We start from the raw sequence: 11,768 nt of genomic DNA, 5'->3' as shown, positions 1-11,768 counted from the left end.
TATGATGGCGGGGGAGAGAGGCAAGGTCTCTGCCCCATCTCCTTCACCAGGGCAGCTGAGGGGCCCTGTTTCATCTTGCCGGGCTGGCTCACTTTGGGGCCGGAGGGTTTGTCAGGTTGGAAATTGCTTTCTTCAACTAGAACAGAGAACAGAGTGGGGCGGATGTAGAGGAGATTGCAAGTGGGGGGCGCCAGTATAGTGTGACTCCCCTAAGGGTTGATTCTGGAGTGAATTTTAGAGCCAGTGCCTCCCTATTGCACTGAGGCCCAGAGAATGGCAGGGCTGGCCACAAAATAAGGTAGAGGTAGCTGGACCAAGTGGCTGGCTACTCTGGGCCAGGAAGTGAGGCTCATCAGAATCCCATGAGGCCCCTCCAAATTTTTTCTTTTGGGCCATGCTGTGCAGCATGTGGGATCTTAGTTCCCTGACCAGGGATCGAACCCACGCCCCCTGCAGTGGAAGAGCAGAATCTTAACCACGGGACCACCAGGGAAGTCCCAAGGCCCCTCCAAATTTGATGGCAGAGTTTTGGTGCCCCCGACCTCCCCAGCCTGTTCGAGCATGGCTCCTCCCCTTTGCTCCACCCTCGGGACCATGGTACCTCCACCCAAGACACGAAGCCCACAGCTCTGCCCTGAGACGTCACGTAGAGGGACTGAAGGTTCAACAGCTCGAAGAGGTTGTGTGCCTGCAGGGGGGGCGGTTAGGAAACACTGGAGGGTAGGTGGCACCCACCCGAACCCTCTGGCTTCAGTTTCTTCCTAGGTTGGCAGCTTTGAGCAGAGGTGAAGGCCTGGGCCAGGCTCTGTCCCAGTGGTGCCCAACCCACCTTGTTTCTGAGCCTGGGAGGGCTGGACGGCTGTGATGGTGGGAGGGAGACCAAGACCTGGGCCTACAATGTCCAATATGACCACCAGGGGTCCCCAGAGTCCACACAAGGGACTAGTGGAAAGGACCCGTTTTTCAGCATCATCCGGCATCATCCACTGGCACAGAGGGGTTGGGGCCACGCTTAGGTCCCCAACCTGCTTCTGTCCCTCCATGACCCATGTGCCAGCCTCTGTGCTTGCAGGGGGGAGGGGATCAGCATTCAGAGTGATTAAGTACTTTGCCCAAGATCACACAGGCAGAATGTGGTAGAACTGGAATTGAAACCCATGTGTGCCTTGATGAAAAGACATATTTTTAACCACTGTTTCTCTCCATCCAGAATCCTCTGTTTCCCAAGCTCTCCCTCTTCCCTAGTCTCTGCATCATCCCAACAGCCCTGGAACCGAGAGACAGAGAGGGCGGGAACTGCATGCCCATTCCACAGGTGAGGAAGCAGGCACAGGAAGAACAGAGAGCCACATAGCATGTCCGGGAAGCTGGAGCCAAGTTTCCCTCTCAGGCTCTTCCCTCTATCCCAGGACCCCTGTCTGCCCACAGCGCAAATTTTCCCCATTACCTGGTGCAGGGAGGTCTCCGGGGACAGCTTCAGGGTCACTGGCTCCACGGGGCAGCCCCCAGCCAAGATGTCCTGCAGACACTGCTGGGGATGGGGGAAGGGTTATGGGGGCCTGGGACAGCTCCCCCTTCCCCAGGCAGCCCCTGTCAAACCACAGGCTATCAGCTGGCCACTCCCCTCACAACCCTGCTGACTCCCCATCTTCTACTGACACCTCATATGAGCACTCACCTGGTGTCCTGGAACCCAGGAGGGTGGCTCAGCCTGGAGGGCCTGCACCAGGTGTGCCCTTTGCACGGTGCCCACCAGTATCTGAGACTCTGGACAAGTGGAGAGGGAGAGGAAAAAAGCCACATTATGAAAAAAGAACTTACGTTTACTGGACAGCTACGACGTGCCAAGAACTGTGCTGGGTGTTCTCATGACTTTTGGGAATGTACAGCACCTATGGGTCAGGAACTATTATCACCCATTTTACGGAAGAGGAAACCGAGGCTCAGAGGCACAGAGAGGTTAGTTGTCCTGCCCAAGGTCACTCAGCTTCTGACGTGGAGGAGTGGTAGCTGAGGGTGGCCAGGTAAGGCTGCCAGGGGCCCGGGAGGTAACCTGCCCACCCCAAGATGCCCCACCTGGCAGGGCCTCAAGGCAGGAGCAGGTCTGGGACACCTGCATGAAACTGTGCGTCAGGGCTGGGCTTTGTCCCTCATTTCCCATAGGAAGTTTCACTGGCTCAGCCCAGTGAAGGCATGAACCTGGAAGGCCACCATGTTCTGAGGTCCTCCTGCGTGCTGGAGGCTTGGCAAGACTCACTCCAGGGTATCACTGGGGTCTGCAGGTATTTAGTTTTGAGGGACAGTCTGATCTTTTTGCTTTTTGTCCAGTAAAATAAAAACTTTACAAGTGGACATACAAATGCTCCCTGTTTAAAAACAAAAACAATTAAAGCTATTTCTTGGATGAGCAGCAGGGTCCCACAGGCTGGGCCTGTGCTGGTTGGGAACTCTTTGCTTCCTGTGGCTCTAAGGGTAGAAGTGGAGTTTGTCTTGTTCTAGCAGGGGGGTGAAGGTTCTTGAGAGGTCACCCATGTGCAGATATTTTCAAGTGTGATATTTGGCATGTTCTATGGGATAATGTTATAGGTGTCCCAATTTGGGTGGGGAGAAGGGCCTGGCCTTTGGGATGAGAACCTCTGACAACTCTGTCCTCCCTATTTTCCAGATGTGGCAACTGCAGTTCATAAAGCTTAAGGGATTTATCTACAGTTCTGCTGCTCATAAATAGCTTTATGCCTCTTGGGGTAGGTATGGGGATGACCCATACGGTTGTGCAGGTTGCTCATTGCACAAGATACCTGCCCAAAGGACAAGTGGGGATCAAAATCCAGCTGTGCTATGCTTGCCAAGTGTGCAATTTTGTTTCATTTGCACAAAGGGGACATATGGGCTGACAGTGGCCCTGAGTGGGGCATGGCTGTCCCCTCCCTACCCCCCAGCTTATCTCTCCCACTCATACTGTACTTGTCCTAGAGGGAAATGATGCTCTAGCTAGGTCCTCTCCCAAGATTCAGCTTATGTGTCTTTTAACAAGGGCCCCCACTCATTTTTCTCTAAAAGGATGTCTTTCTCATGGCAACAGGGTTGAGGGAGGTGACTCAGTTGGGGAATGCCTGAAGGGGAGACTGAGGGAAGGAGCCTTCTGGGAGACCCTAGTAGTGTTACCATCATCCTACTCCTGCCCCGCAAGTAGGATGGCTATTACCTCCATTTTACCAATAAGGAAACTGAGGCTCAGAGAGGTGAAGTGACTTGCCCAAGGTCACACAGTTGCAGAGCCTGGTTTTGGATCCAGGTGCCTGATAGGTACAATGCCCTGCTTACCCATTCCTGGGCCTGACCCTCCCAGGTCCAAGAGGAAGGTAGAGGGAATGCCCCCTCCCCATTCGTGCTCCCCCTTCCTGTCGGGCACCTGTGCTCTCCACCAGGGGGTATTCGGCAGTGTCTGTGGAGGTCACGACCTTGACCACCTCCTCCTGCGGTGTGTCCTTGGCCAGCGTGGTGATGGTACAGTTCATGAAGTGCTCCACAGTTACGTGGTCACAGCTGAGGTAGACGGATGCTCCCATCAGGTCCTGGGGTGGGGGTTATCCAGACCCCTGGACAAGCTGGGGGGACCCGGGAGGAGTTTTGCCGGTTCTCCAGCGTGGGCAGGGTCTAAGAGATTCCTGGGATGAGCAGCTCCTAGCACCCCAACGTGGGCAGGGAGGAACCAGCTGGCCTATGGCCTGGCTCTGGATTCCCAGCCCTCTGGACCCCTATCTCCCCCCTAGACCAGCTCTACTTTGATCTGTTTTATGCAGAAGCCGTCGCTGGAGAATTTCATTTGAAGAAACGTTTTATGGCATAAAGGGAAAAAAGAGCTTTAAAGTTTGAAAATCACGGGAGTCACCACCCCCATTTAACAGATGGGGAAACTGAGTCTGGAGAAGGGAGCAACTTGCGCATGTTTGGAGCTGGGCCTTGGACTCAGGACTCTCAGAGCCTGTTAGTCCTCTTTCTCTGGGGACAGAGGCTGCTCGGCCCTGTCTGGTTGAGTCAGGACCTCAAAGCTCATTTCCATTGCAGTATTCCAGTCCCACCTCTGGCTCCCAACGCCCCAGTGAGGACAGCAGAGCAGGAGCAGGGGGAGGGGTGGGACCTCCCAGAGCTGGTGCTGACTCTCTGTGTGACCTGGAGCAAGACATGGCACCTCTCTGAGCCCCACTTTCTGACAAATGGGCGATATCTGTCCTCCTGTTGTGGAGACCGACTGATGACCAGTAAGACACTGAGGCCAAGGACTCCCCCAAGGTCACACAGGGAGCTAGAGAGAATGGAGACTAGGGAGCAGCCATGTGTCAGCCCCTCCCACACTCACCCATGTCCAAGGTCAGCCCACCCAGACACCATCACCTCGGTCAGCCAGCCTGAGCAGACACCGCTCACCTGATTTTTCGGCACCGGATCCACGGAAGGTATGGCAGTTTCTTGACAATGATGGTGCCATCATAGAAGGAAGGCTGGCAGCTCTGGGCGATGGCGTTGGCCGCCAGCACCGCCATCAGCACAGGTAGTGCGTGCACGATCTGGCCAGTCAGCTCGAAGACCAGCAATGCTGTGGAGATGGTGTGGGTCACAGCCCCTGAGAAAGCCGCAGCCCCTGCAGAGGGCAGAGCCAGGGAGGGGGGCTCAGGCCAGGAGACAGCTTCATGCAAAGGGCAAGGCTGCTGTGACTATGGCCATGGGCTGGGGGGGGAATTGTCCAGAGGCCACACATTGGCCACTGTTGGAAGTGCCCTATGCCTGGGCTTGGTGAGAGAAAGAGCAGTAAGGAAGAAGGGGCATTAGGGACAAGACCGGAGCTAGAAAACGTAATGGAGGCTGAGGGGCGGGGCTCAGGGAAGGGTGGGGCTCATTGGGAGGCTAACGACCTCCCCATGCCCTGCAGAGCTACTGGCTGATCCTCCGGGTCCAGCCCAGACCCACGATGTTTGCCCATCCAGTGGGAACCCGGTTTACTCACCTGCCAGGGCATACCCCCCAGGCATGATGGGGTTGGTGACACCTCCAGCTACGATGCCCTCTGGGAAGGCAACAGAGAGGGCCTCCCCTATGAGGCGCCCGATGGCAGCTCCTGGTCACAGATTTAGGGTGAGGGCAGGGAGCCAGACTGACCCGGTCCCCACAGTCCTCCATCCCTGGGGATCAACCTCAGTACCATCCTGGGGAGGTGGCTGGACCAGGAGCCATGGCCCTGTCCCGATAACCCTGAGTCTCTCAGACCCTCAACACCCCAGACTCACCGAAGATAAATATGGGCATGAAGTACCCAGCGGGCATGGGGATTGTGGTGGCCAGAATTATCATCCAGAACTGTGGGGGGTGGGAACCGAGGGGGCAGAGGTTAGAGGCAGCTGGACAAGAGAAGGCAAGGGAGGGACAAGACGGGGACAGGGGCGTTTCCCAGGGAGAAGGAGGGATGCCCAGGCACACGCCCATCGCCAGTATCTGGTGTGAGGGAAGGTGTGCCCAGGGGAAGGATCCCCACCCTGGCAAAGTGCCTACTGTGTGCCTGGCACTGTGCCAGGGACTCTCCTTTCCCTCTCAACCTTCCTTGATGTAAGCACAGTAACTAGCCCATTTTAAAGATGAGGAAACCGAGGCTCAGAGAGCTGAAGCAACTTGCCCAGGACCACACAGCGGGCGGAGGTCAGGTCAGGGAGTCTGCGAGAAGGCCTAGGCCCTGCGCTACGTACATGCTATGGGGAGGTACCCCATCCCACCCAAGGCTGGCCTCAGCTCTGCGCACATCCCTGGGGGCCCCGGGAGCCCACCTTCATAACCAGGAAGAAGGCAAGGGTCCCAAAGATGGTGAACTGCGGGTGGTACCATTCGAACCATAGGTTCTGTGGGTCGGGCTCCGAGGGCCAGGGTGGGGACGAGTTCCGGGTCATCAGCGCCCACGAGTTATTGTCGAACAGTGAGTCCAGATGCTCCCTCATGGACAGCTGGAGAAGGGGGCAGCTCGGAGTTTTGTGTGAGCGCCGGGCGGCAGCCCCTGCCACCCCCCACTGCCTGACCCTGCCTCAAATCCTCCTCTGCCACTTGCTGTTGTGGGGAGACCTTGGGAAGGGCTCTGGCCCTCCTGGAGCTGCACAGCCATCCCCTTATAGGTGTTGTGGGGATTAAGGGAGATGATGGGCGCAAGTTGGACAACGACTGGGCATTCCCCCCTCTGGCCACCCCAGCTCAACACCCCTTACCCGAGAAGCCATGAAGCGGCCCACGCCAGGGGGATAGGTGATGGAGGCGAGAACCAAGGCCGCCAGAGCCGAATACAGAGGCTTGCTGTGGGGTGGGGGTGGAGGGCCAGCTCCAGTGCCAGCTGTCCTCTTCCCCTCCCCCCACCCCACGGAGCGGCCCTGCCATCCTGGGGGCTGACGCTGAGGCAGGAACGGGAGGAAGAGGCACAGGCGCAGGGGACGTGTGGGGGTCAGCCCCACACCGCTCGGGTAAGCAGGGCTCGGGGCTGATAGGAGAGCTTGGGACAGAGGCAGGCTGCCCGCCAGGCAGGTGGGACCAGGGCAGGACCCGCCAAGGTGGAGGAGGGCTGATTCTGAAATGCCAATGCCAGGGGGCAGACAAGGTTGGTAAGGAGAGGGGGCTCAGTAAGGGGCCTGGGGCTCCACTGGGAAGTAGGGGTTCAGTGAGGGGGAGGGAGGTTAGTGAGGGAGGGAGGGCTCAGATATTGGGGTTGGGAGCCTAGTAAGTGGGGGAGCAGTTACTATGGGGACCTGGACAGGGGTGTTAGAGGTGGGGATCTCTATATAAGGCTCAGGAGAGTCTAGGGGCATCACCCTGAGGGGTCCCTGGCCCCCATTCAGAGCCCACCTGGTGGCCAGCAGTTTGGAGAGGACCCGATTGGTCTTGACAAAGCCGAGGAACGTTCGCTGACAGAAGAGGTAAGCACAGCTCAGGATGCCACAGATGGCCCTGCAGGGAGGGGAGGGGAGTCCAGAGCCCCTCGCCAGGACCAAGGGCAGCAGTTCAGGCTGGGGGAGGCCCCCAGTTGGGCTCTTGGGGGGCCAGAGGCATCCACTCACCCCAGCGCCACAAAAAAGAAGATCTCTGGCAGGTCAAAGGGCACATCTACCCGGAAACTGGTCTTGTAGAGGGAGGTGATGGTCTCTGGGAAAGGAGGGGAGTGGGGATCAGAGACCACAGTCCTACCCCGGCCAAACCGAAGGCTCAGAGTTAACAGGCAGGAGTGGAGGTGCTGCCATGTCCTGCCCCCAAACACCCTTTCCCTGGCCCTGCCTCCCCGGCCAGCTTCATCCGCTTCTACCCTCGGGGCTCCCATCCTTCATGCCCAATACAGGTGAATTCGTTTCCGCACTTCTAGAAGGAGGGGAGTGGAGAGGAAGAAGAGAAGGGAGAGGAGAAAAGAGGGAGGAGGGAGAGGAAGGGGAGGAGGAGGGAAAAGGGAGGGGAGGGGGGAGGAGGGAGGGGAGGCGGGGCAGGGGGCGGGGCAGGGGGCGGGGCTCACCCTGCTCGCTGTTGAAGACAGCCAGGAGGCGGAACATGAAGGCCCCACAGGTGGCAGCGAAGAAGCCCCTCCAGTAATCCCAGACCGAGAAGTGGGAGGACATGACCTCGATGCTGAACAGAATGCCTGGGGGCAACACTGAGCTTCGACAGACACCACCACGCCCCTCCCAGCGCCCTGACCACTCCCGTCCTGCTCTCCCACAGCCCGAAGAGACAGGGCCACCCCTTCTCTTTGGTCCTGAGCTGAGGGGAGGGCAGGGCAGGGCGGGAGCCCCCTGCCCAGGGAACGGGCTTGTAGGCGCTCCTCTCGGCCATCTCAAACCTTACAACAGCCTTTGGGGTGGGGACGATTACAATCCCCATTTTACAGACGAGGAAATGAGGCTGAGAACTGAACTCACCGGCCCAGGGTCACGCAAGGCGATCTGAGTCTCAAACCCAAGTCTGTCTAATGTGACCGTGAAGCATCTCGACGCCCACCCCCACCTCCACCCTGGGGCGGCTCTGCCCTCCCGGTAAGGCTGAAGTAACAACCAAGACCGGATTAGCCGCCATCCTCCCTGCGGGTTCCTCCGCTGGGCGGAGGAGCGAGCTGGTCAGTCTGCCAGGGGAGGGACGGGGGATCGCGGGTGGGAGCCCGGGGTGCAAGGCGAGGGCCTCACCGCTGAAAGGCGCTGCGAACACTGTGGCCACGCCCACCGCCGCTGCCGCCACCAGCATTTCGTTTTGCTTGCTCTTGCTCTGGGGGGATCCGGAGTCCCGCGCTGAGAGTCAGCCCCCGCCCTCCCCTCCGTCTCCTTCCTCCAAGGAGGGGGGGGCCCATGAGCCCCTTACCTCAGACTCCCCAATGGCCTTGGTGCGCAGGCGGCCCAGGTAGGCAGCGATCATCACAGACAGGTGCACGAAGGGGCCCTGCCAGAGGAGGTGTGCGCACAGGGCACAGGGTCCGCCCCCTGGGGGGAGCCGGGGCCCTTGCTCCTCTCCTTCCTCCCGCTCCGGGCCCAGGGTTGGGGGGTAGAGGGAGCCTCATCCAGAAGCAGCCCGGCTGCCCCACCCACTCCCTATGCCTCCATCCCCCCAGTTCCTTTGTCACACTCTGGGGACCTGGCCTGTCTCCTCCCCAAGACTGAGCCCCGCGAAGGCAGGCCCTGGCCTGAGTTCCCCCTGACCTAGCTTCGGTGGGGATGGAGAAGAGGCAGAGGGGGCAGGAGGGCAGGGTGGGACGGGGTGGGGTGCTCTCATGCCCGTCCATACCACTTTGCCCAGGGAGATGGTGCTGCCCGTGGCCAGGGTGCAGGTGAGGCCCACCACCTTGGCCCCGAAGTTCTTGATATCCAGGTAGTCCTCCAAGACCACGCCCGACAAGATGGTCTTCAGCTCCGGAATTCCAGAACCTTGGCAGGGGATGGATGGACGGGGTGAGGGTGGGGAGGAAGAGGAGGGACAATCTCTAGATAAACCCTTATCGCTTTACCCTGCACGGGGCTTCACATCATGATCTCGTCAGCTCTCCTAAACCCTGTGAGTTAGGATTCCTAAACTCATTTTGCAGATGAGGAAGCTGAGGGACAGACAGGGGATGTGAATTGCCTACGTTCTTCCAGCTGGTCCTGCCAGTCAGCTATTGCAGGATGGGGGGGAACCTAGGAGAGAATCTCAGGCCACCCAGATGCATCCCTGCAGCTCCCCTGTGCTGCTGGCCTGGAGCTGAAAGCAGAGCTGAGAGGCCTGGAAGAGATGTGCCCCTCCGTGAGCCCCTCCCTGGGGAACCATGGTGCCGGCCCAGAGGAGCCCTCAGAAAGGCAGCAGAGTCAACAGTGACCCGAGTCAAGCAAGATCTGTCCTGGGGCTTCCCTGGGGGCGCAGTGGTTAAGAATCCGCCTGCCAATGCAAGGGACACGGGTTCGAGCCCTGGCCCGGGAAGATTCCCACATGCCGCGGAGCAACTAAGCCCACGTGCCACAACTACTGAGCCTGCGCTCTAGAGCCTGCGAGCCACAACTACTGAGCCCACGTGCCACAACTACGGAAGCCCGCGCGCCTAGAGCCCATGCTCCGCAACAAGAGAAGCCACGACAATGAGAAGCCTGAGCACCGACCGCAACGAAGAGTAGCCCCCGCTCACTGCAACTAGAGAAAGCCCGCACGCAGCAATGAAGACCCAGTACAGCCAAAAATAAATAAATCAATTAATTTATATTAAAAAAAAAAAGATCTGTCCTTCTCACTGTGTGACTTCAGGCAACTTACACAACTCTTCTGAGCCTGGCTTCTCTGGCTGTGAAGTGGGGTTACAGTTTCCTGCCTCCCCCCATCAGGAGCCCCGAGGGACAGGAAAAGGCTTTGGGCAGTGGGCACTGCGGGACAAGGCAAACAGGCGAATGACATGGCGATGGGCTTACCTCCCGAGAAGGGCGTGATGCTCTGGGAAAAGCCTGAGGAGAAGGAGACCAGGGCCACAGGGTACACGGTCCAGGAGAGATACCGGAGTAGGTGGCTGTCCCCGATCTCCCGGTACAGCCACTTGTGTGCTGGGGACAGCTGGGAGTCAGGGAGCCATCCACAGGCTCTGCAGCCCTCAGACACCCACTTGCTGGCCAGGAAATGGAGGCTCAGAGGGCGGTGGCCCAGGACCACCCAGTAAGTGGCAGATCCCCAAGAGGAGGCAAGAGTAGGACCCTGGATCATATCCCAGTGTTGCCACTCCCTAGCTGAGTGACCTTTTGCAAGCCATTCAACATCTCTGAGCCTCTGTTTCCCCATCTGTCAAATGGGCTCTCAGATGAGGTCTGGTGCATGGCAGGTCCTCATAATGCCACCTGAGCAAGTCTCCCAGAGAAGGTGTGTTAGACACTTCTTGCCCCGTGCCCCCTCTTCCAGGGAGACCTCAGGGTGGAGCCTGCCAAAGCATGAGGAGAGAATGTTCTATGCCTGGTGGTCTGGACAAGTGTTCTCCCCCACAGTTACTGAGCTGAGAGCAAGGAGGGAGGAGAAGGAGCGGGGGTGGCAGGAAGCGGTGGGCAGAGAGCTCAGAGGAAGAAGGAATATTTGGTCTTTCACTCATTGTGCAGATGAGGAGACTGAGGCCCAGAGAGGGGCAGGAGCCTGCCCAGGGTCACACAGCAAGTCAAGAGCAAAGCCAGGACCAGACCCAGGCCTCCTCCCCACCCAGAGCCCTCCCCCACCCCCGCTGCACCTGGCGGCCCATCTGGCATCCCGAAAGCGTGCTCGAAAGCCCCGGGTCCAGAGCAGGCGCGCATGCCATGCATGTCGGGGAGGGGTTACCTCGGACCACACGCCCGACAGTGAAGCTCATGGTGTAGCTGATCAGGGCCATGAGCACCCCGAGGGTCATCAGGAAGTACCAGTCCTCACCCATGCGGAACAGCTTCTGCTTCAACCACTCGAGGCCACCTGGGGCAGGGGCATCAGGTGGTAGCCCAGGGCCCCCTGAGGGCACGGGGTGGGGGCGGGGGGCAGGGGCTGTGTGGGGCTGGGGCCAGGTGGTCGAATCCAGGGAAGCTGGGAGGGGGCTCCGCCTCACGTGAGAGACAGCAGGATTTGTGCAAGTGAAGGTGGCAGCACGGTGGGCGCCAGGCCTATTGGCCCCGCCAGGAGGGGGCCTTTGACCCACCCGCCCTCCCCACCCCTGCCCCTTCCTGAGGTACTTATGGAAGAGTGACGGAGGGGGCAGGGTGTGGAGGGAGGGCTGGGAACTACATTTTCTCCAGCATCTCCGCAGGGGACATAGCTTAGAGGACACGAGAGTCTAGAGAGACTGCTCTGTTGTCCGAGGACCAGTGGGGCTGTCCTGGTGTCAGGCCAGAGAGCACCCACTGGGCCCCTAGCAAGGTCCCCGGCAGAGTGATCAGGCCTGGGGACTGCGTTCCCCAAAGGCAGAGAGCAGACATCTAGCACGTCTGTCCCACAGACTGGCAGACAGATCCCCTCCCTCCCTGCCGCCCAGGACGGGGGCAGCTCTTGGGCTCCAAAGTGGGTGGGGAGGCGGACCCAGGGAGGGTGATGTCCCGAAGGGTTTTCGACAGGGAGCGGAAGGGAACCTAGCTGTCACCTCGGATGCCTCGGCGGATGCGGGGACACGGGCCCCATAGCTCCTGAAGCGTCACGGGATTCCCCGAGGAGCCCTCACGAAGCCCTACCAGCTCCTCCATCAGGCCCCTGAGGGAATGGACAGGCAGACGGACCCTTGGTGAGCTGCTCCAACGCCCCTACCCAGC

The 11,768-nt window shown here is 59.3% G+C and overlaps 1 protein-coding gene across 3 annotated transcripts; it reads right to left on the bottom strand.

The window, feature by feature from the left end:
• Positions 1–37: 37 nt before the first annotated feature.
• On the bottom strand, positions 38–11,702 carry LOC307048113 (chloride channel protein ClC-Ka; the record flags this gene model as incomplete). 3 transcript variants are annotated; one of them, XM_079697025.1, is made up of 19 exons in its annotated part: positions 38–136; positions 602–688; positions 1,448–1,531; positions 1,679–1,767; positions 3,413–3,546; positions 4,429–4,642; positions 5,006–5,116; positions 5,286–5,355; positions 5,817–5,990; positions 6,246–6,330; positions 6,874–6,975; positions 7,086–7,170; positions 7,529–7,654; positions 8,193–8,271; positions 8,365–8,442; positions 8,785–8,924; positions 9,933–10,061; positions 10,816–10,944; positions 11,603–11,702. In XM_079697025.1, 19 exons carry the CDS (start codon positions 11,700–11,702, stop codon positions 89–91), a joined length of 2,064 nt encoding a protein of 687 aa, XP_079553151.1. In that variant the 3' UTR covers positions 38–88. The 3 variants fall into 3 exon arrangements, with proteins under 3 accessions (XP_079553151.1, XP_079553152.1, XP_079553153.1); XM_079697026.1 differs by having other exon boundaries at positions 1,448–1,528; XM_079697027.1 differs by lacking the exon at positions 9,933–10,061.
• Between the last annotated feature and the right edge of the window lie 66 nt (positions 11,703–11,768).

Source organism: Hyperoodon ampullatus (genome assembly GCF_949752795.1).
Source record: "Hyperoodon ampullatus genome assembly, chromosome: 2".
Lineage (NCBI taxonomy): Eukaryota > Metazoa > Chordata > Mammalia > Artiodactyla > Ziphiidae > Hyperoodon > Hyperoodon ampullatus.
This window is presented reverse-complemented; position numbering and strand designations above follow the sequence as displayed.